Raw genomic sequence first — 24740 nt, 5'->3', positions numbered from 1 at the left:
AAACTGGAAACAGAGACCAATTTTAAAATATATGACTTGACTTGGTTTCCTCCCACATCCAAAAACATGTGTCGATTGTTAAGCTAATGGGCATTCCAAATTGCTCTTGATGTATAGGTGAATGGTAGAATCTTGGGGCAATGAAATCGGTTAGAGTAAAAATGAGTGTAAAGGAAAAGAGGTGGCTTGATGGCTTGCATGGGCTTGGTGGGCTAAAGCATCTAGTTCCATGCTGCATCTTTCCAGGAAACCATTTGTGTAATAAATGTTGTATTGTTTCACAATTATATGAATTAAAAGAAAGTTGAAGGAAATAGGTGATGGAAAAAGGAACAGAATGATGCTGACAAAATTTAAATTGTAAAGGCTAAGCATGGGAAAAGAATTAAAATGCTGAAGATAAGCAAATCTAATCATAATCAGAACAATAATTATTACAACCTCTGAACCATACATGAATGAATGCTTCTTTATGGGCTGAATTAAGTTCCAGCCTTCAACAATTCAAACTCAAGCTAATCATTTTCTAATCAGCCAAAAGATTAAGATAGAACAGACTGTTTAGGGATGTTCCATCATACTGATTAAAGACAAAATTTAGCGATAGCGCTTAGCTATGAAAGTGTCAAATAATGTTTGGCATTGATTTTGTTCCACAATCACTATGTTTATCAGAATCACCCTCACCTGTACAAATCTCTCACACACAGAAATCCCTCCACACTGCCCAGCACAATATGTTCTCCACTGACACACATGTCAGATAAATGTTCCATGATGATTTCGCTTGTCAAGTGCTTCCCATTCACAGAGTACAGATGCAGAGCATTCTTGTCCTGCAGAAAAGGAATCAAAAATAGTTATGAGAGAAAGCAAGCCAGTATAAAAGTTAAAACAATGAAACATTTCCACTATATACTGGATTTCAGATTTTGCTACTCTGTTCGAATGTTAGACACAGAAATGTGGAAACAAAAGACAGGGATTGAAACAGGAATATTGATTCAAGTTTGTTTAATGTCATTTCCAGTACACAAATGTAAAGCAGAACAAAATAATTGTTACTCTGGATCTGGCACAGCGAAAACAAAACAGCAAGATAAATAACATAATTGTTAAAAAACAATATACGATAAATACATAAGATACCTTTTATACATGGATTGATTGTATGCATATATAGTCATGCTAGGTATAGGAGTGACTGCACATAAGATGACTCGGATAGGAAATCAAAGCACTGATGGTGGGTTAGTGGGTGGAGATGCTGATCAGCTTGGGGTAAGTACTGTTTTTGAGTGTGGTGGTCCTGCCATGGATGTGGTAGCCTCCTCACTGAAGGGTGTGGGACAAACAGCCCGTGAGAAGGGTGGATGGGATCCTTCATGACATTACTGGTTTTTTACCAGCACCTTTCTGTATATACATTGCCTATAAAAAATATTCACCCATTGGAAGTTTTCATTTTGTATTGTATTACAACATTGAATCACTGGGTTTAATTTGGCTTTTTTTGACTCAAGAAAAAAAGCCCCCTTCATGTCAAAGTGGAAACAATTTTCTACAAATTGGTCTAAATTTATTACAATTATTAAACACAAGATAATTGATTGCACGATCACTCATCCCCTTCATTAGTATTTAGTAGATGCACCTTTGACAACAATTACAGTCTTGACTCTGTGTGGATAGGTCTTTATCAGTTTTACACATCTGGAACCACAGTTTTTCCCCATTTTTCTTTACAAAACTGTTCAAGCTCTGTTTGATTGCATGGAGATCATGAGTGAACAAGCTGTTCATGTCCAGCCACAAATTCTCAATTCAATTCAAGTCTGGAGTCTGACTTGGCCACTCCAGGACATTAACTTTGTTCTTTTTAAGCCATTCCTGTTTAGCTTTGGTTTTATGCTTGGGGTCATTGTCTTGCTGGAAAACAAATCTTCTCCCAAGTCACAGTTCTCTTGTAGATGGCATCAGGTTTACCTCCAGGACTTCGCTGCATTTTGCTGCATTAATTTTACCCTCTACCTTCACAAGCTTTTCAGGACCTGCTGCAGTGAAGCATTCCCATAGCTTGATGCAGCCACTTCCATGATTTACACTAGGGATGGTGTGTTTTGGATGATGTATGGTGTTTGGCTTATGCCAAACATAGCGTTTAGTCTGATGGCCAAAAGCTCAAATTTGGTCTCAGCAAATCATAGAACCTTCTTCCAGCTGTCTAGAGTCTCCCACATGCCTTCCAGCAAACTTTAGCTGAGATTTCATGAGAGTTTTTTTCAACAGTGGCTTTTTCTTTCCCACTCTCACATAAAGCTGTGACTGGTGAAGCACCCGGGCAACAGTTGTTGTATACACAGTCTCTCCCATCTCAGCCACTGAAGCTTGTAACTCCTTCAGGGCCTCCCTCATTAGTCACTTCCTGCACGGTCACTCAGTTTTTGAGGATGGCCTGCTCTAGGCAGATTTACAGCAGTGCCATATTCTTTCCATTTCTTGATAATTGACTTAACTATACTCCAAAGGATATTCAGTGACTTAGAAATTTTCTTGTATCCATCTCCTGACTTCCATTTTTCAACAACCTTTTTCATGGAGTTGCTTGGAGTTTTCTTTTGTCTTCACGGTGTAGTTTTTGCCAGGATATGGACTCACCAACAGTTGGACCTTCCAGATACAGGTGTATTTTTACTACAATCAGTTGAAACACCTCAACTGCACACAGATCTCCATTTAACTAATTATATCACTTGTAAAGCCAACTGGCTGCACCAGTAATGATTTGGTGGGTCACTTTTTAAGAAAGGAGGGAGGGAGAAAACAGAGAACTATCGTCCTGTCAGCCTAACATTAGTAGTAGGGAAGATGCTAGAGTCCATTATTAAAGATGAAATAGTGGCATATCTAGATAGCAGTGATAGGTTTGGGCCGAGCCAGCATGGATTTACCAAGGGCAAATCATGCTTGACTAATCTATTGGAGTTTTTTGAGGATGTAACCAGGAAGTTAAACAAGGGAGATCCAGTGGATGTAGTGTACCTCGATTTTCAGAAGGCATTTGATAAGGTCCCACATAGGAGATTGGTGGGTAAAATCAGAGCTCATGGCATTGGGGGGAAGATATTGACATGGATAGAAAACTGGTTGGCAGATAGAAAGCTAAGGGTAACGGTGAATGGGTGTTTCTCGGAATAGCAGGTGGTGACTAGTGGGGTGCCACAGGGCTCGGTATTGGGACCACAGCTGTTTACGATTTACATCAATGATTTAGATGAAGGCATTGAGAATAACATCAGCAAGTTTGCCGATGATACTAAGCTAGGTGGCAGTGTGACATGTGATGAGGAAGTTAGGAGAATTCAGGGTGACTTGGATAGGCTGAATGAGTGGGCAGATACTTGGCAGATGACGTTTAATGTGAATAAGTGTGAGGTTATCCACTTTGGGAGTAAGAACAGGAAGGCAGATTATTATCTGAATGGTGCAGAGTTAGGTAAGGGAGAAATACAAAGAGATTTAGGAGTCCTTGTTCATCAGTCACTGAAGGTGAATGAGCAAGTGCAGCAGGCAGTGAAGAAGGCTAATGCAATGTTGGCCTTTATTACAAAGGGAATTGATTACAAGAGCGTGAAATCCTTTTGCATTTGTACAGGGCCCTGGTGAGACCACACCTGGAGTATTGTGTACAGTTTTGGTCTCCAGGGTTAAGGAAGGACATCCTGGCTGTAGAGGAAGTGCAGCGTAGCTTCACAAGGTTAATTCCTGGGATGTCAGGACTGTCTTATGCAGAGAGGTTAGAGAGACTGGGCTTGTACATGCTGGAATTAAGGAGATTGAGAGGGGATCTGATTGCAACATATAAAGATTATTAAGGGATTGGACAAGATAGAGGCAGGAAATATGTTCCAGATGCTGGGAGAGTCCAGTACCAGAGGGCATGGTTTGACAATAAGGGATAGGTCATTTAGGACAGAGTTAAGGAAAAACTTCTTCTCCCAGAGAGTTGTGGGGGTCTGGAATGCATTGCCTCGGAAGGCAGTGGAGGCCAATTCTCTGGATGCTTTCAAGAAGGAGCTAGATAGGTATCTTATGGATAGGGGAATCAAGGGATATGGGGACAAGGCAGGAACCAGGTATTGATAGTAGATGATCAGCCATGATCTCAGAATGGCGGTGCAGGCTCGTAGAGCCATATGGTCTACTTCTGCAACCATTGTCTATTAAAGGGGGTGAATAATTATGCAATATATTATTTTGTGTTTTATATTTGTAATTAATTTATTTCACTTTGTAGAGATCTGTTTTTACTTTTACACAAAAGAGTCTTTTTCTATTGATGAGAGTCAAAAAAACAAATTAAATTCACTGTGATTCAATGTTGTAAAAAAAAACATGAAAACTTCCAAGGGGTGAGAGGTGGTGAATACTTCATGTAGGTATTGTATGTCCTTGGTGGTGGTTAGGCTGGTGCCAGTGATGCATCGGGCAGTTTTGACTACCTGTTGTGGAGCCTTCCTGTCCAGTGCATTGCTGTTTCCATATCATGCTGTGATACAATATGTTAAGATGCTCTCTCGCTTTGAAACCAACCAACCAGTCAAATCTAGTTAGCCTCATGAACTGCCTTGAGGACATAAAGTGCTGGATGGCACAAAACTTGCTACAGCTGAACGATGGCAAGTCTGAAGTCGTCCTATTTGGCCCCGCAACTCCATCAAAGTGATTACCAACAGTCTTGGTAACCTGTCCACCCTTGTCAAACCCCATGTCAAAAACCTTGGTGTGATATTTGATTCCGCCTTTAAGTTTGACAAGCAAGTTAGTGCAGTAGTAAAAGCCAGTTTTTTCGAGCTTAGTACTATTGCCAAAATCAAGCAGTTTCTCTCTTTCAAAGATCTTGAGAAAGTCATCCACACCCTTATATCCTCCCGCTTGGACTACTCCAACTCCCTGTATACTGGGATTAGTCAGTCTTCCCTGTCCCACCTGCAACTGGTCCAGAACATTGCAGCCAGGCTCCTGACAGGTGCCTGGAAGAGGGACCATATAACTTCTATCCTGGCCTCCCTCCACTGGATACCAGTATGGTTTAGAATTGATTTTAAGGTTCTCCTGTTTGTTAATAAAGCCCTAAATGGGCAGGCCCCCTCCTATATCGCAGACCTTCTAACCCCTTATTCTACTTCCAGGTCCCTCAGGTCAGTTGACTTGGGGCTCCTGGCTGTCCCGTGATCTAAATTTAAGCTCAGGGTCGACCGCACTTTTGTTGTTGCAGCCCCTACACTGTGAAACAGCATTTCCCCCCCTATCAGATCTGCCCCCTCCATTGACTCCAAGTCCAGGCTCAAAACTTACTTTTATTCACTAGCGTTTGAATCTTCCAGATTTTTGGCTTGTGCCTAGGCTCGTGTGTTGTTTATATTGTGCCTATAAGCTGAGTGCCTTATTGTTTATACCTATGTTTCTTGTATTTGTGATTTTAGCTACCTGTTATGGTTTGTACAGCACTTTGGTCAACATGGGCTGTTTTTAAATGTGCTTTATAAATAAATTTGACTTGACTCTCTGAAAGATCATGAGTATTGACGTGCATAGTCCAACTCTCTTCAGCCTCCTCAGAAAGTAGAGATGTTGGTGAGCTTTCCTGATTGTGGAGGATGTGTTCTGGAACCATGCATTCCCAGGAGCTTGAAACTGCTCACAGTTTCAACTGCTGTGCCTCCGATGTAAAGAGGAGCGTGAATGGTTCGAGTTCTCTTGAAGTTGATAACCGTCGCCTTAGTCTTGTTGACATTGAGAAAGAAGTTTTTGCTTGACACCAGGCCTCGAGCTCTTCAACTTCTTCTCTGTAAGCCCTCTCATCATAATTGGTGATGAGCTGCACCAATTACTTGCTTCCAGCCTGCACCACAAATATACCACACGTTTCTAAAACGTCTGGCTGAACAAGCAACAGAAAGCGCCTGACTTCTACCCCTACTAAGACACTGCAACAGATTAACAGAGCAACAATCATTCTGCTGGAGGAACTCAGTGGATTGAGCAGTATCTGTGGAAGTAAAGGAACTGTTGACACCTCAGTTGGAAACCATGCAGCAGGAGCTGAAGCAAAGTTTCCTTTCCTTCCATGGATGCTGCTCAAGCCACTGTCCCTCCAGTGGATTATTTCTTACTTAATATTCCAGTATCTACAATCTCAAATTCAAAAAATTAGTTTGTAAAACTCTTTTGGGATGAAAAGATTGTGTAGGGGCCATGGGTGGGTGGGTGGGGGAACAAAGAATTTCACAAGAAATATTAATACTACACTCTAAGTTAGCTAGTGGTTTGAAACAGACTATAACTTGATTTATTTTTGTTTAATTAAGACAAACTCTAAGACTTTAAGACTATGCAGGTCATAAAGAGGTTGAATATCGCACTAAAATAGATTAAGTTATTTTCAGATGCGAGATCATTAATCTTAAACATCAACTCTGTTCCGCTCTTCACTTAGTCTGTGTAAGCTATTAAATATTCCCAGAATTTACTACTTTTACTTCTGATTCCCAGCACTCACAGTAATTGCTTTGATTTTAAACTTTTGATCTCCAGTTTCACCTTTTATTTCTTTGCTGGTACTTGGGTATAATGCTAAACTGTGGCCTTTTTCGTGTCTCTTCGGCTATACAGGGAAATAACAAAATTCTCACCCACCTCAGCAAATTGTAGGAACTTAGCAATGCGTGAACTTCTACTGCTCTTTTACACCCATCTAAATAGTGAATGCTTGATTAATGTTTGTGAGAATTCAAAATAAATAATATTATTCTGCTATCTCAACATTATCACTTTTTAAATAGATTTCCACTGTGCTTTCTTCAATGACTTAACAAAAGGGAAACCTTAAAAAAAAATCATTGATTCATTCAACACAAAGCACAGATAATTTTAAAGCATACTGAAATTGCTTACCATTAATATTCTTATCACAACTTGTGTGAAGTTAAAAGTTCTAAATATATATTAGAAGTCTTCAGTATATTATACTGATTGAAATAGTCCCAGCTAATAATTTCCACCACACTCACAAAACACTAAAGCAATGTAGAGATCTGTATATATATTAAGAGTGCGTGGTAGGTCATGTTTAACCAATCTATTAGAGTTTTTTGAGGAGGTTACCAGGAAAATGGATGAAAGGAAAGCAGTGGATGTTGTCTACATGGACTTCAGTAAGGCCTTTGACAAGGTCCTGCATGGGAGGTTAGTTAGGAAGATTCAGTCGCTAGGTATACATGGTGAGGTAGTAAATTGGATTAGACATTGGCTCAATGGGAGAAGTCAGAGAGTGGTAGTGGAGGATTGCTTCTCTGAGTGGAGGCCTGCGACTAGTGGTGTGCCACAGGGATCCGTGCTGGGTCCATTGTTATTTGTTATCTACATCAATGATCTGGATGATAATGTGGTAAATTGGATCAGCAAATTTGCTGATGATACAAAGATTGGAGGTGTAGTGGAAAGTGAGGAAGGTTTTCAAAGCTTGTAAAGGGATTTGGATCAGCTGGAAAAATGGGCTGAAAAATGGCAGATGGAGTTTAGTACAGACAAGTGCGAGGTTTTGCACTTTTGAAGGAAAAACCAAGGTAGAACATACAAGGTAAATGGTAGGACACTGAGGAGTGCTGTGGAACAGAGGGAATCTGAGAGTACAGATACATGATTCCCTAAAAGTGGCATGACAGGTAGATAGGTAGGCAGGTAGGTAAAGAGAGCTTTTGGTACATTGGCCTTTATAAATCAAAGTATTGAGTATAAGAGTTGGAATGTTATGGTGAGGTTGTATAAGACATTAGTGAGGCCGAAGTTGGAGTATTGTGTGCAATTTTGGTCACCTAATTCAGGAAAAATATTAATAAGGTTGAAAGAGTGCAGAGAAGGTTTACAAGAATGTTGCCAGGACTTGTGAAACTGAGGTACAGAGAAAGGTTGAATAGGTTAGGACTTTATTCCCTGGAGTGTAGAAGAATAAGGGGAGATTTTATAGAGGTATATAAAATTATGATGGGGATAGATAGAGTGAATGCAAATAGGCTTTTTCCACTGAGGCTAGGGGAGAAAAATACCAGAGGACATGGGTTAAGGGTGAAGGGGGGAAAGTTTAAAGGGAACATTAGGGGGGCTTCTTCACACAGAGAGTGATGGGAGTGTGGAATGAGCTGCCAGATGAAGTGGTAAATTCGGGCTCACTTTTAACTTTTAAGAAAAACTTGGACAGATACATGGATGAGAGGGGTATGGAGGGATATGGTTCAGGTGCAGGTTAGTGGGACGAGGCAGAAAAATTGTTTGGCACAGCCAAGAAGGGCCTGTTTCTGTGCTGTAATGCTCTATGGTTCTATCATACAAGATAAACATCTATTCGACCAATTTCCACCTTTCAGAAATCAAGTGCATATAAAAGTCAGCACACAGTTTTATATGCACTTCATGTTCCTGTCATTTTACCAGTCTATTTAGTTACCAGTTTTTCAGGGGTCTGTCATCATTGCAATCATTAAGGCATTCAGAAGGGTACAATAAAAAGAAGTGAGATATGAGTGAGTGGCCATTGTTGGAGTGGGTCAGTGTTAGAGTAGTTAGACTTGGGTGAGAATAGGTGAAGGCTAGAATTTAACCTTGAGAAGTTGGCGGTGTAACAAGTGTAGGAAGGATGGTTATTCAAGCAGTGGAATGCTCCTCCTGTGAGGTGTGGGATATCAGGGTAGCTAACACTCTCCCTGATAACAACATCTGCAGGAATTTCACCCAATTTCAATTTCTGACTGACAAGATCCAGGAACTACAACTGTAGCTGGATATACTCAAGACCATCCTGGAGGCTGAAAACCTCATGGATGAGACTTTTACTGAGGTGTGCAGGCCTCAGATACCAGATAGATGACCACCAGGAGAAGTAAGAGCAGTAAGCACTTAGTGCAAGATTCCCCATGGCCATTCCAGTCTGCTGGAAGGGGTGGTGCATGTGGGAAAGAACTATCAGGGCCAGCAGCAGCAGAGGCATTGTGGCTGGCTCTGAGGCTCAGCAAGGAAGGATAAAGTCAGAGCCATAGTGATAGGAGACTCTGTAGTTTGGGGGATGGACAGCAGATTCTGTGGCCGCAAAAGAGAAGCCAGGATAGTATGTTGCCTCCCAGTTGCTACTAGGGTCCAGGATACCTCAAGAGTAGCTGGAGAAGATTCTCAAGTGGGAGGGTGAGTAGCCAGAGATCAAGGTGCACATTGGTACCAATGACACAGATAGGAAGGAGGAAGAGATCCTGCGCAGTGTTCGAGTTAGGGCAGAGGCTGAAATGTAGGACCTACAAGGTAGTAATCACTGGATAACTACCAGCATCAAACACCAGTCAGGGCAGGGATAGGATGATAGTGCAAATGAATGAGTGGCTGAGGGAGTGATGCAAGGGGCAGGTTTCAGATTTCCGAATCACTGGGATCTCTTCTGGGGAAGGTATGACCTGTACAAAAAGGACTGGCTATATCTGAACCAGAGAAGGGACCAATATCCTTGCAGGGATATTTGTTAGAGCTGTTGGGGAGGATTTAAACTAATTTGGCAGGGGGATGGGAACTGGAGTGATTGGGCTGAGGATGGGACAATTGGTATACAGGTTGAGGCATTGTGCAGTGACACTGTGAGGAAGAACAAGCAGGTGATAGGGCAAAATTGCAGTCAGTAGGATGAGTTGAGGTGTAACATAGGGGCAAAATAGAAATGTTGATAAATGCAGGAGTGAGGGTGTTATACTTGAATGCATACAGTATACAAAATAAGGTAGATGATTTTGTAGCTCAGTTAGAGATTGGCAGGTATGATGTTGCAGGCAATATTGAGTTGTGGCTGAAAGAAGATCATAGTTGGGAGCTTAACATCCAAGGATACACCTTGTATCAAAAGGATAGGCAGGTAGGCAAAGAGGGTGGGATAGTTCTGTTAGTAAAAACTTAAACCAAATTCTTAGAAAGAGGTGACATAGGATCAGAAGATTTTGGTTAGAGTTGAGAAACTGCAAGGATGAAAAGACTCTGATGGGAGTTATGTACAGGCCCCAAAGAGTAGACAGGACGTGGGCTATAAATTACAATGGAAGTTAGAAAAGTCATGTAATAAGGGCAATGCTATGATAGCCATGGGAGATTTCAATATGCAGGTAGATTGGGAAACCAGATATTTTATAGCAGCTTCTGGTTGAACCCACTAGGCAATTCTGGATTCAGTGTTCTGTAATGAATCAGATTTGATTAGAGAGCTTAAGGTAAAGGAACCCTTAGGAGACAGTGATCATAATATGTTAGAATTCATCCCGCAGTTTAGAAAGAAAAGCTAAAGTCAGATGTATCAGCTTTACAGTGGAGTATATGGAATTACAGAGGCATGACAGAGAAGCTGGCCAAATCTGATTGGAAGGGGACACCATCATGAATGATGGCAGAATAGCATTGCTGGGGTTTCTGTGGGCAATTTGGAAGACGCAGGATAGATACATCCCAAACATTAAGTAGTATTTTAAAGGGAGGATCAAGCAACGGTGGCTGACAAGGGAAGTCAAAAGACAGCATAAAAGCAAAAGGTGGTATATTATATAGCAAAATAGTAGGAATTTAGAGGATTGGGAAGTTTTAAAAAACCGATAGAAGGCAACTAAAAAAAACACACACAAGGAGAGAAAGGATGAAATATGAAGGTAAGCAAGCTAATAATCTAAAAGAAGATATCAAAATATTTTCAGATCTATAAAGAATAAAAGAGCTGCAAGAGTCAATATTGGACTGCTGGAAAATGATGCTGCAGAGGTAGTAATAGGGGACAAAGAAATGGTGGATGAACTTAATAAGTACTTTGCATTAGTCTTTAATGTAACAGACACTAGCAGTATTGCAGAAATTTGAGAGTGCCAGGGGGCAGAGGTAAGTGTAGTCAGTATTACTAAGGATGTAGTTGGGAAGCTGAAAGGTCTGAAGGTAGATAAGTCACCTGGACCAGATTGACTACACCCTAGGGGAGCAACTGATGGAATATAGTGCAGGAAGTGTTATGATCATGCATTTTGGTAGAAGGAATAAAAGCATAAACTATTTTCTAAACAGGGTGAAAATTCAAAAATCAGAGATGCAAACAGACTTAGGAATCCTCACGCAGGATTCACTAAACGTTAACTTGCACATTGAGTCGGTGATAAGGAAGGCAAATGCAATGTCGCACTCATTCCAAGGGGGCAAGAATATAAAAGCATGGATGTTATGCTGAGGCTTAATAAGGCATTGGCCAGACCACACTTGGAGTATTGTGAGCAGTTTTGGGCCCCTTATCTAAGAAAGGATGTGCTGACACTGGAGAGGGTAAAAAGTAAGTTCACAAGAATTATTCCAGTAATGAAAGGGTTAACATGGTGGAACTGGGCCTGTATTTACTGAAGTTTAGAAGAATGCGGGCAGATCTCATTGAAACTGCAGGCTTGAAGGGCCGAATGGTCTACTTCTGCACCTATTGTCTATTGAAACCTATCGAATGTTGAAAGGCTTAAATAGATTTGATGTGGAGAGCAAAGTGGGGAGTCTAGAACCAGAGAACACAGCCTCAGAACAGAGGGGTCCATTCAAAACAGAGATAAGGAAGAAGCCCTTTAGTCAGAGGATGGTGAATCTGTAAAATTCATTGCCATGGATGGCTGCGCAGTCCAAGTCACTAAGTATATTTAATGTGGAAGTTGATATGTTCTTGATTAGTCAGGGTGTCAAAGGTTACGGGGAGAAGGCAGGCGAATGGGGTTTAGAGGGATAATAAATCAGCCACGTCTTGTGGTCTATTCAGACAGCTGATTAGGAGTTGTGTTGTATCATTTCAGACAACGAAACATGAGAAAGATCTTTCAATTACCTTAAAATTAGACTTCCCTTCTATCATGGTGTTGACAATGATGTGTCCATCCCATGAAATAGACAGGTTGGGAATGGTGAGAGGAAGGGAGCTCTCACATGGAGGTCGAAGAGTTCTCATATACTGCCCCCGTCGAATTGTGTGAATGATTACTGTTCCATCCTGCAGACAAAAGACCATTTGCAGTTTTGGAGTCACTTATATTTCAACAACTGTCACACTACGCATTTGCAAATATGGGGGGGGTGGAATTTGATTAATTGTTTCAAAAAAAGTGATAAGATGTGCATCTGATAAAATAAGCTTAAATCAGTTTTCCACCTTTCTGAGAAATACAATCTGCATTAAAGTCAAAACAGGGTTAAGTTGCCTATTGCAGACATTGGCTTATTGATTATCCATGACTGAAGAGTGAATACATAGTACTGTATGTAGCAAATCAGTTATGAATAATGACTTGGACTACAGTTGTACAAAAAGTGATGGGACATCAAAACATGCATTTGTATAATAGGCAATGCATTACAACACAGTTACATAAATCACGACCATACTAATACTAACTACTCTCATGTTTGTTGCAAGTATAATACACCCTCAGCCACCTGACATCCAGGGGAAAAAACTATGTTAGCTGCAAGAGAATTGTTCAGGTAAAAGATTATTACACGCTGGTATTCCATGCATAAATCATTAATTGCTAAACTCAACTTCTCAAAGACCTCTTAAGTTTTATATATTGTGAGTTAACATTACAAAATGTTGAGGAACTAATATTAGATCCTTTCATAAGGACATGACAATTTTCACCTTTTTCCCCTTGGACTTTTACACATTTCCATTTTATGTTTCAATGTTAAAACATGTTTCTGCTTTGTACCCTGCTAGGAGTATTCTCATCCAACTGCTTTTCATTAACTTCTACCGTTAATGAAAAGCAGTTGGAATTACAACCACTTGTAAACACACGTGAGGGCAGACTTCTGTGTTAAGGGTGATGAGATTCAGCGCATGGAAAAAATCGTATCAGAACTCAGCGGACCAAATTTATACTTCCATTTTTGAAAAGTTACTGAAATTGTTTGACATTCTTAGAAATTTTTGCCTAGTTGCATGAGAATTCTGGTTGCATAAATACCACATAAATGGAGAGTTTACCGTGATTAGATTTTTTATAAGTCAAAGTTATTGTAGTTTCTTGGAGACACAAGGGATGGCAAGTATCAGAATCTGAAGCAAAAAAAAAGATTGCTGGAGGAACTCAGCGGGTTAAGCAGCAACAGCAAAGACAATGAGATGGTCGATGTTTCTGCTCAGGGTCCTGCATCAAGGCTAAATGTTGAAGGAAGAAAACTAGTACACAAAGGTGAGAGGCAGCAGTGAGGAAGGAGTTATGAATAAAGAGAGAAGTATTAATTCGGTTATGGTAGGGTGTTTTTCATATAGAGAGGGCATGGTGCAGGGTTGCTGTTCAAACAAAGAGTGCACAGTACTAGTGCGTTATTTGTGTAAAGAGCTCACGGTACTGGTCTAGTCACAAACAAGAAAAAAACCTGCAGATGCTGGAAATCCAAGCAACACACACACATACAATGCTGGAGGAACTCAGCAGGCCAGGCAGCATCTATGGAAAAGATTACAGTCGATGTTTTGGGCTGAGACCCTTGATCGGGACTCATGATGACGGGTCTCAGCCCGAAATATCGACTATACTCTTTTGCATAGATGCTGCCTGGCCTGCTGAGTTTCTCCGGCATTGCTGTGTGTTACATGGTACTGGGGTGTTGATCATGTGGAGAGTGCATGGTACTGGGATACTGCTTATGTTGGCAATTCAAGCTGGTCGGGTGTTGTTCATGAAGAGCACGATACTGGTGTGCTGTTCATATAGAGAGTGAATGATACTAGGGTGTGGTTCATGTAAAGTGCACATGGTACCGAGGGGTTATTCATGTAGAGAGTATGTTTTACTAAGGGTGTTGTTCACACAGAAAGTGTATGGTACTGGGGTATAACTCTGGAAAGAGGACATGGTACCAGGGCGCTATTCATGTAGAGGATGCATGGTAATAGGGTGCTGTTCATGTAAAGAATACTTGGTACTTGGATGCTGTTCATAAAGAGTGCATGGCACTGGGGTGCTATTCATGTAGACAGTACATGGTACTGTACTGTTCTTTTAGAGAGTGAATTTTACTTGGGTGTTGTTCATGTAGAGAGAGCAGGGTACTGGGGTGCTGATCAGAAAGAGCAGGGCTTCCCATCCTGGAGTCAACAGACCCAACAGTAAATGGTAGGGGTCCAAGGCATAAAAAAGGTTGGGAACCTGATCTGGAGTGTGTATGGAAATGGGTGTTGATCATGTGGAGAGCACACAGTACAGGTGCTGTTCATATAGAGAATGCATGGCACACGGGTGTACAAAATGAGCTCCTGTCAACAAACCATACCTAACAATTGAAAAAAGTTTTAATCTAGATGTGAAAGGAGCCCTGAACATCTAAAAATATATAATCAGGAGAATTCAGTTGTGTAATATTTAGTTACTGAATTAGCCATACAGTGCAGAATGGGCCCATCTGGCCCTTTCAGCTTCAACGGCCACCTGATTTAACCCTAGCCTAATGACAGGAAAATTTACAATGATCAATTAACCTATGAACCAGTACGTCTTTGGACTATGGGGAGAAGCCAGAGGACCTGGAGAAAACCCATGCAGTCCATGGGAAGAATGTACAGACTCCCTATGGATGACGTTGGAATTGAATGCCGAACTCCAATGCCCCAAACTATAAAAGGGTTGCACTAACCGCTATGCTACTGTGGTACTACTTTTCTATATATAAAGGGCAAATGCACTCAGAACCAGAGCAACAGGTCTTGTATCCAACCATCTCTAGTTACCAGCTGCAGCTACTGAGATTACAGAATGACGTTGGGAAGCAAGACCAACTGACTTTTACCAAAAAATGCTACCATAAACATCATCTATCAGCAAACAAATCTTGGAAGCAGCAGATTAGAAGCTTGACTACAGCGTGGAAAGAACTTGGAGAGGAAACATTATAGAAGCAAAGCAAATGAAAACTGTTTATTGATCCACTGTATATCAAGACCTTAATATATCCCCAAGCCTTTTACAACCAATGATCAATACACACTGCAGAGGAACATGAATGCTGTTAATTAAACCATTGTTAACTCCATTCTCTTCTTTGAAGAAACTGAATTCAACTGCACATTTTTCCATGATGGAATTTGAAATTTCAATCTTTCTTACTTATCTGTTAAACATCCAGTGACCAAAGTGTTTTAACTCCTGACATTTTATCCAAAACTGGAACAGAAATACTGAAGTGCCCATTATCATGTTAGGCTTGCGTGTGGTGCAGCTGGTAGAGCCTCGCAACACCAGTGATTCTACTTCAATCCTGGCCCTCATTGCTCTCTATGTGGAATTTACTGTGACTGCACTGGTTTCTTCCAGGCATTCCTACTTTATCTCACATCCCATCGACACACAGGTTGGTAAGTTAATATGTCGCAGTAAATTGCCCCCAGTGTGTAGGTAAGTGGTAGGATATAGGAGGAGTTGTGAGTTGAGAATGTGGGAGAATAAAAACGGGATTACTCTAGGATTTGTCGACATGGGGAATAGATCTCCAATTCTTCCTTTCCTTACTCTCTATCTACCCACTGGCATTTCTTCTCTCTATGATTTTATGACCAGCGTACTTCAAGGTACTTAATGACTGTAAGACATGTTCTCACACCAATGCCTGATGATGTTTAGTCAGTTTGAGTATCATTTAAAGCATGGTGCTGGGCACTTTGCCCAAAGATCATATGACATTATGGTTTCAGTATTGAAGGAATGCCTTAAATTTTAAATTAGGTGGTCATCTTCTGAATCATGGTTTGCATTTGCTGGTCTCCTGTTTTCCCAATTGCCAGGGTAGAGGGAGCTCAGTACTGAGGCCAAGGCATGATGGAATCAGCAGACAGGAAGCTTACCTAAACTGCAATGTTGGTCTACCAGCAGCCGTACACACAACCCTTGCATCATGTGGAATTTGTCTCAGAATTATCGCAGGTTCACTCCCTCACCATTTTTTAGTGATAAGTGAGTTAGGACTTCCGGTAAGGTGGTGATAGTTTAGTCGCTTAAAACTTTCGCTCCATTTAATTTTTTACCTCCGCACTCTTTATCTCCTTTTTTTAAAACTCTAGTTTGTTAATTATTTTGTTTTCTTACCTGCCTGCGAATGCACCTATCCTACTATGGCTGCAAAGTTTCCTAAATCTGGGAAAAAAAAAGTCTCTATGTCTGTGACTGCTGAGATTGTCTCCATTTTGGAACAGCATCGACAAGATATCGTATCTGAACTTAAGTCTTCTTTCAGTTCGTTGGAGTCAAAATTGGATCAAATTAACGCTAGAATGGACGGCTATCTCATATCGAGTTAACTTTCGAAGAGTTAAAATGCTGCGTTCAGCAGCTGGAAGCCATCTGTTCCAACTTGACTGAGCAAAACACCAAGTTAACTTCCAAGGTAACTGATCTCGAAAATTGAAGTAGGCGTTATAATCTACGAATTCTTGGTTTGCCAGAGGCTATCGAAAGGGGATTTCCTGTTAAATTTCTGTCTACTTTACTCTGTGAGGAGTTTGGGAAGGAAATCCTTTCGACCCCACCCATATTAGACAGAGCGCACCATACATATCTAGCCAAGCCCGAGCTGGGCTCTATGCCACGTCCAGTAATTCTCTGCTTTTATCGATATAAGGTGAAAGACCTTCGGATTATGGAAGCACATTGGAAGGGAAAACTGGATTTCCGGGGTCACTCCATCCATATCGTTTAAGATTATACTCCTCAAGTTTTGAAGATGTGCACCGAGTATAAAGATGTTATGAAAGAGTTTTACAATCGTGGATTCAGACCCTCTGCGCAACCCAGCCCATCTCCGAATAACTCCTAATACTGGGGACAAAAAATGGTTGAAGTCGGTTACAGAGGCTCAGAAATTTATTGAAGGTCTCCCAGCCATTTTGACTCCATCAGACTTGGTCTGATTATTTAAAATGGCTGTAAGTGCTTTTTTAAAAAAAATTATCTTCTGTTTTTTTTTCCTCTGTTTTCTTTTAAAACTACTGTATTTTTTTCATAGTTTCTCATGGGTAGACTATTCTGGATTATTATTTTGAATTAAGTCTAATATTTTTTGATGACATTGTTTCTCTTCATTTATAACTTCGATTCATAGTGCTTAACCATATAACCATACAACAATTACAGCACAGAAACAGGCCACCTTGGCTCTTCTAGACTGTGCCGAATGCTTACTCTCACCTAGTCCCACTGACTTGCACTCAGCCCATAACCCTCCATTCCTTTCCTGTCCATATACCTATCCAACTTTTTACTAAATGACAAAATCGAACCTGCCTCTACCACTTCTACTGGAAGCTCGTTCCACACAGCTACCACTCTCTGAGTAAAGAAGTTCCCCCTTGTGTTACCCCTAAACTTTTGCCCCCTAATTCTCAACTCATGTCCTCTTGTTTGAATCTCCCCTACTCTCAATGGAAAAAGCCCATCCATGTCAACTCTATCTATCCCCCTCATAATTTTAAATACCTCTATCAAGACCCCCCATCAACTTTCTACACTCCGAAGAATAAAGACGTAACTTGTTCAACCTCTCTCTGTAACTTAGGTGCTGAAACCCAGGTAACATTCTAGTAAATCTCCTCTGTATTCTCTCTATTTTGTTGATATCTTTCCTATAATTCGGTGACCAGAACTGTACACAATACTCCAAATCTGGCCTCACCAATGCCTTGTACAATTTTAACATTACATCTCAACTCCTATACTCAATGCTCTGATTTATAAAGGCCAGCATACCAAAAGCTTTCTTCACCACCCTATCCACATGAGATTCCACCTTCAGGGAACTATGCACCATTATTCGTAGATCACTCTGTTCTCCTGCATTCCTCAATGCCCAACCATTTACCATGTATGTCCTATTTTGATTAGCCCTACCAAAATATAGCACCTCACACTTATCAGCATTAAACTCCATCTGCCATCATTCAGCCCATTCTTCTGGCTTAAATCTCTCTGCAAGCTTTGAAAACTTACTTCATTATCCACACCACCACCTATCTTAGTATCATCTGCATACTTACTAATCCAATTTACCACCCATCATCCAGATCATTAATGTATATGACAAACAACACTGGTCCCAGTACAGATCCCTGAGGTACACCACTAGTCACCGGCCTCCAACTTGACAAACAGTTATCCACCACTACTCTCTGGCATCTCCCATCCAGCCACTGTTGAATCCATTTTACTACTTCAATATTAATACCTAACGATTGAACCTTCCTAACTAACCTTCCATGTGGAACCTTGTCAAAGGCCTTACTGAAGTCTGTAAGTTTTTCTAGTTTCTGTATTATTAGTTAGACGGAGCTTATGATAATGTTACAAAACTGGAAGTTGGATTTTAGGATGTCTTTTTTTTGAAGAGCTGGCTGCTTTTTTTGGTAGCTATCTTGTTTTGGAATTTGAGGGAGGGGTGGTTTCTCTAGTGCCAACATTATTCATTGATTTTTTTGTTATTTAGGACATTTTCCTGTCCTGATTCTCTTGACTTATACTTTTGCCCCATGACTGTTATCTGAATGTTTGATCTTGTTTATGCCTACCACTCTTTATGTTCTCTTAAATGACAATGGTTAGTTCATTAAATTTTATAAGCTGGAATGTAAAGGGAGTGAACCATCCTGTTAAAAGAAGGAAGGTGTTTACACATCTTAAGCAACTCAAAGCCAACATTACTTTTTTGCAAGAAAATCATGTTCGAAGTTTTGACAACTCTCGTCTTATGTCAAGGTGGGTAGGTCAGCACTTCTATTCTTCCTTCCTAGCTAAAGCCGGGGGGGGGGGGGGGAGGGTTCTATCCTCGTTAATCAAAATGCTCCTTTCGAGCTCCACAATAAGGTGTCTGATAAAATGGTTATTTTATTATTGTCTCTGGGAAATTGTATAATACTAGGGTAGTATTGGCTAACCTGTATGCTCCTAATTCGGATGATGTGAACTTTTTTGAACGTTTTTTCTCTTTATCACCTGATTTGAATTTATATTCTCTTATGTTGGGTGGTGACTTTATTTGTAAATTAGATCCAGTTTTGGATCGATCATCCTCTGTTCCTAGATTACCCTGTAAATCTGCTTTATCTATTCATTCTTTCCTTTTTAACTAAGGTATCTCTGATGTGTGGTGTTTTTTCCATCCTACTGAGAGAGATGACTCCTTTTTTTCACATGTCCACCATACTTTTACTAGAATTGATTATTTTTTAATGGATGACCAGCTGATTCCATCTGTTTGCTCTTGTGATTATCAGAGTATATTGATTTCGGATCATGCTACAGTTACCTTGTCTATAAATTTTCCTGGTCTTACTCAAATGAATAAACATTGGCATTTTAATCTGACCTTGTTATCGGATAATGATGTTGTAAAATTTATGAAGGACCAGATAACTTTTTTCTTAAACACTAATACATAAGTAAATGGAACTGATGGACATTTAAGGACGACATAAGGGAGAAAAGTAATATTTTAGAAATATTAATTGAGAATGGTATTTTTTTTATATATATATATTTTTTTCATGTTGCGGGGGGGCTGGGGAGCTTTGAATCGGTTACTACGGGATTCACGTGTGTAATCATGGCGATTGCCATGACCCGTACAATAGAGGGGGGTAATGTTGTGTTTCTTTTTTTTCACAACATTAGTAGGGGGGTATTTTGTTTTTTTCTTTATTTTCTATTTTTCTTCTATTCTTTTGCCTGGATGATTGGTGGGGACACACATAGCAACATGGAGACTTCTAAAAAGATTTCCCAGGATATAATGAGAGTTGAAAGATTAGGTATTATTATAGATTGGAGTAACATAAATAAAAATAATGACTAATTTATTGAATTTTTTAAGTTTTAATGTTAATGGGCTTAATGGACCAATAAAAAGAAAAAGAATTTTAACATACATTAAAAAAATGAAAATAGATATAGCTTTCTTACAAGAAACTCATTTAACGGATATAGAACATCAGAAATTAAAAAGAGACTGGGTTGGAAATGTTATTGCAGCTTCATTTAACTCAAAGGCAAGAGGAGTTGCAATTTTGGTTAATAAAAATTTACCAATTAAAATACAAAATGTATTAATTGATTCGGCAGGAAGATATTTAATTATACATTGTCAAATTTTTTCAGAACTATGGACTCTTATGAATATTTATGCACCAAATGAAAATGATGTAAAATTTATACAGGAGGTTTTTTTGAATTTGGCTAATGCACATGATAAAATATTAATAGGTGGAGATTTTAATTTTTGTTTAGATCCAGTTTTAGATAGATCAACAAAGGCTATTACAAAATCAAAAGTAGCAAAATTAACTCTATCATTGATGAAAGATCTAAATTTGATTGATATATGGAGAAGAATCAATCCAAAAGAAAGGGATTATTCATTTTATTCAAATAGACATAAAACATATTCAAGGATAGATTTTTTCCTGTTATCAACAAATATTCAAGATAGAGTGAAAAACATGGAATATAAAGCAAGAATATTGTCTGATCACTCTCCTTTAATAATGACAATGATAATGACAGATAAAGAGGAATCAATTTATAGATGGAGATTTAATTCAATTTTACTAAAACGTCAAGATTTTTGTGATTTTATGAAAAAACAGATTCAGTTCTTTTTAGATACAAATTTACATTCAGTTGATGATAAATTTATATTGTGGGAAGCAATGAAAGCATATTTGAGAGGTCAGATAATAAGTTATACTTCTAAAATTAAGAAGGAATATATGATAGAAATAGATCAATTGGAAAAGGAGATTATAAAATTAGAAAAAGAATCTCAAAGAAATATGACAGAAGAAAAACGAAGACAACTTATTAATAAGAAGTTAAAATATAATACACTCCAGACATATCGAACAGAAAAAGCAATTATGAGAACTAAACAGAGATATTATGAATTAGGTGAAAGATCACATAAAGTTCTTGCATGGCAGTTAAAAACAGATCAGATTTCTAAAACAATAAATGCAATTCGAACAAAAGTGAATGAAATTACTTATAAACCTCTAGAAATTAATGAGGCTTTTAAGAATTTTTATTCTGAGTTGTATAAATCAGAATCAAAGAATGACGATGTTAAGATAGAAGAATTTTTATCACAAATAACTCTTCCAAAATTAAATACAGAAGAACAGAAGGGATTAGGTATGTCTTTTACATTGAAAGAAGTTGAAGAAGCTTTGGGATCACTTCAAAGTAATAAATCTCCAGGAGAAGATGGTTTTCCACCTGAATTTTATAAAAAGTTTAAAGATTTATTAATTCCTCCTTTTATGGAGTTAATATATCAGGCGGAAAGAACGCATAAACTTCCAGAATCTTTTTCAACAGCTATTTTAATAGTATTGCCAAAAAAAGACAGAGACCTTTTAAAACCAGCATCATATAGACCTATTTCTTTATTAAACACTGATTATAAAATAATAGCAAAAATCTTATCTAATAGATTATCTAAATGCTTACCAAAATTAGTGCATATGGATCAAACAGGATTTATCAAAAATAGACAATCGGCAGATAATGTAACTCGGTTATTTAGTATAATCCATTTAGCACAAAAGAGGGAGGAAATGAGTGTGGCGGTTGCTTTAGATGCAGAGAAAGCATTTGATAGATTGGAATGGGATTTTTTATTTAAGGTATTGGAAAAATATGGATTAGGAACATCATTTATAAAATGGATTAAAACCTTAAATACTAATCCCAAAGCTAAAGTAGTGACAAATGGTCAAATTTCAACATCATTTCAGTTAACAAGATCAACTCGGCAAGGTTGCCCACTATCACCTGCTTTGTTTGTGTTGGCAATAGAACCACTAGCTGAATTAATTAGAATGGACCCAGATATTAAGGGTTTCAGAGTTAATCAGGAAGAATACAAGATTAACTTATTTGCTGATGATGTTCTAATTTATTTAACAGATCCATTACATTCACTACGCAAATTATCTTATAGACTAGAAGAATATGGGAAAATATCGGGTTATAAAATAAATTGGGATAAAAGTGAAATTTTGCCTCTTACTAAAGGAGATTATAATCAATGTCGATTAATAACTCAATTTAGATGGCCAGCAAATGGTATAAAATATTTAGGTATAAGAGTTGATAATGATATAAAAAACTTATACAAATTAAATTACTTACCACTTTTGAAAAAAATTCAGGAAGATCTTGAAAAATGGATGGCATTACCAATAACATTAGTAGGTAGAGTAAATACTATAAAAATGAATATATTCCCTAGATTACAATATTTATTTCAATCATTACCAATACAATTACCCCAGAAGTTTTTTCAAGAGTTAAATAAATATCTGAGGAAATTCCTCTGGAAAGGTAAGATGTCCAGAATATCGTTGGAAAAATTGACATGGAAATTTGATCTAGGAGGATTACAACTTCCAAATTTTAAGAATTATTATAAAGCAAATCAACTTAGATTTATTGCATCTTTTTTCGAGAAAGATAAACCGGCATGGATTAGAATAGAATTAGATAAAATAGGAGAAAATGTACCAGAAGATTTTATATACAAATGGGAATCTAAATGGATACGGGAAAAGAAAGAATCTCCTATATTAAAACATTTGATTGATTTATGGAATAAGATAAATGTTGATGATGAGATAAAAAAATCTTTATTAGCAAAGAGATCTTTAATTCAAAATAGACTTATTCCTTTTACAATGGACAATCAACTTTTATATAATTGGATTCAAAATGGGATTAGATATATAGGGAATTGTTTTGAAGGAGGTATATTAATGTCATTTGAACAATTAAAGAATAAATATAAAATATCAAACAACACTTTATTTTGTTACTTTCAATTAAGGGCTTATTTAAGAGAAAAATTAGGTCAAACAATGTTATTGCCGAAATCTAATGAAATAGAAATTTTAATTCAAAAAGGAAATATCAAAAAATTTGTATCTTGCATGTATAATTTGATTCAAAGACAGGTAATTAAGCAAGGAGTCCATAAGTCAAGACAAAAATGGGAAAGTGATTTGAATATTAAAATTGAAGAAACAAATTGGTCAAGACTATGTCTTGACAGTATGACAAATACAATAAATGTTCGGTTAAGATTAGTGCAGTATAATTTTCTACATCAATTATATATTACACCACAAAAAATAAAAAAATTTAATCTAAATTTATCGGATCAGTGTTTCCGATGTAACCAGGAAACTGGTACTTTTTTACATTCGACATGGTCTTGCTCTAAAATTCAACCATTTTGGACAAATTTAAGACTTTTACTGGAACAAATTACAGGAACACAATTTCCTCATAATCCAATATTATTTTTACTAGGTGATATTGAAGGGATAAAACCGAAACTCAAACTAAATAAGTATCAGAAAGAATTTATAAAAATTGCACTGGCAGTAGCTAAAAAAGCTATTGCAGTTACTTGGAAATCGGATACACATTTAAGTATAGATTCTTGGAAGAAAGAAATCTATGGTTGTATTCCATTAGAAAAAATTACTTATAATTTAAGAGATAAATATGAAACATTTTTGAAAATTTGGAGCCCTTATTTACAAAAGACAGGATTAAATATATAGATGCTTTTAAGATGAAACAATTGGTTATTAGGGGAAAGAAATAAATATACATATTAAAATTATTACGAACTCCATGGAGCATGTGGAGATCTTCCAACCACCAGGCATTCTTTCTTTCTTTCTTTCTTTTTTTTTCTATGGGGCAGTTAGGGGGGAGGGGTTAAGGGGAGGGGGTATGGGTTATATACATTGTTTTTTCATACTTTGTAATCATTTAAAAATGCAATAAAAAATTATTTAAAAAAAAAACACTAATACATCATCTGAAATCTCACCCCAGATTATCTGGGATGCTATGAAAGCATATTTGAGGGGTCAAATAATTTCATGTACTGCGAATCTCAAAAGAAAGACCCATTTAGAGTGACTAGATTTGATCAGTCAGATTAAACAGACCAACTATATGCCCAGACTAAAAATCCTGAATTGTATAAGAAGCGAGTAGAACTTCAAACTAAGTTTGACCTTATCGCCACTCAAATAGTTGAACGTCAACTTCTTGAAAGCAAGAGCCGATTTTATATTCACAGTGATAAATCCAGCAAGTTTTTAATCAATTAAGACGCTCTAAAGCTAAACAACATATTACAAAAATTCGAATGGGAAATAGGAATATTACTTCGAATTATTCTGAAATTAATGATACATTTAAGAATTATTATTCTCGACTTTATACCTCCGAATCATTAAATGATAATATTTCTGTTGACCATTTTTTAAGTAGTTTGAATATTCCTTCGTTCTCCTCTGATTTTAAAGTAAAACTCAATAAGCCCATTATCATTAGAAGAAATATCCTCTGCCATTTCTGCACTGCAGTCGGGCAAATCTCCTGGACCTGATGGGTTTTCTGCAGAATTTTATAAATCATTTTCCTCACTACTTTCATCTCAGTTATTTTTAGTTCTATCTGATTCATTTAAACATGCTAAATTGTCACCATTATTTAATGAGGCATGTATAATTCTTTTAGCCAAAAAAGGTAAAGATCCAACAGACCGTTCTTTGAATAGGCCGATTTCTTTGTTAAATACTGATGTTA

The 24740-nt window shown here is 38.0% G+C and overlaps 1 protein-coding gene across 3 annotated transcripts in view; it reads right to left on the bottom strand.

Moving 5' to 3' along the window:
• nbeal1 (neurobeachin-like 1) overlaps window positions 1-24740 on the bottom strand; it is a 284052-nt gene that overhangs the window by 6969 nt on the left and 252343 nt on the right. For all 3 annotated transcript variants that reach the window (XM_059967252.1, XM_059967253.1, XM_059967254.1), the window contains 2 exons: window positions 11921-12082; window positions 688-836 (listed from right to left, as the gene is read on the bottom strand). In XM_059967252.1, the coding sequence (XP_059823235.1) occupies window positions 688-836; window positions 11921-12082 (311 nt within the window). The remainder of the gene's footprint in view (window positions 1-687; window positions 837-11920; window positions 12083-24740) is intronic.

This window comes from Hypanus sabinus, chromosome 4 (genome assembly GCF_030144855.1).
Source record: "Hypanus sabinus isolate sHypSab1 chromosome 4, sHypSab1.hap1, whole genome shotgun sequence".
NCBI classification, from domain to species: domain Eukaryota; kingdom Metazoa; phylum Chordata; class Chondrichthyes; order Myliobatiformes; family Dasyatidae; genus Hypanus; species Hypanus sabinus.
The sequence above is the reverse complement of the archived record's forward strand: the minus strand, read 5'-3'. Positions and strand labels throughout refer to the sequence as shown.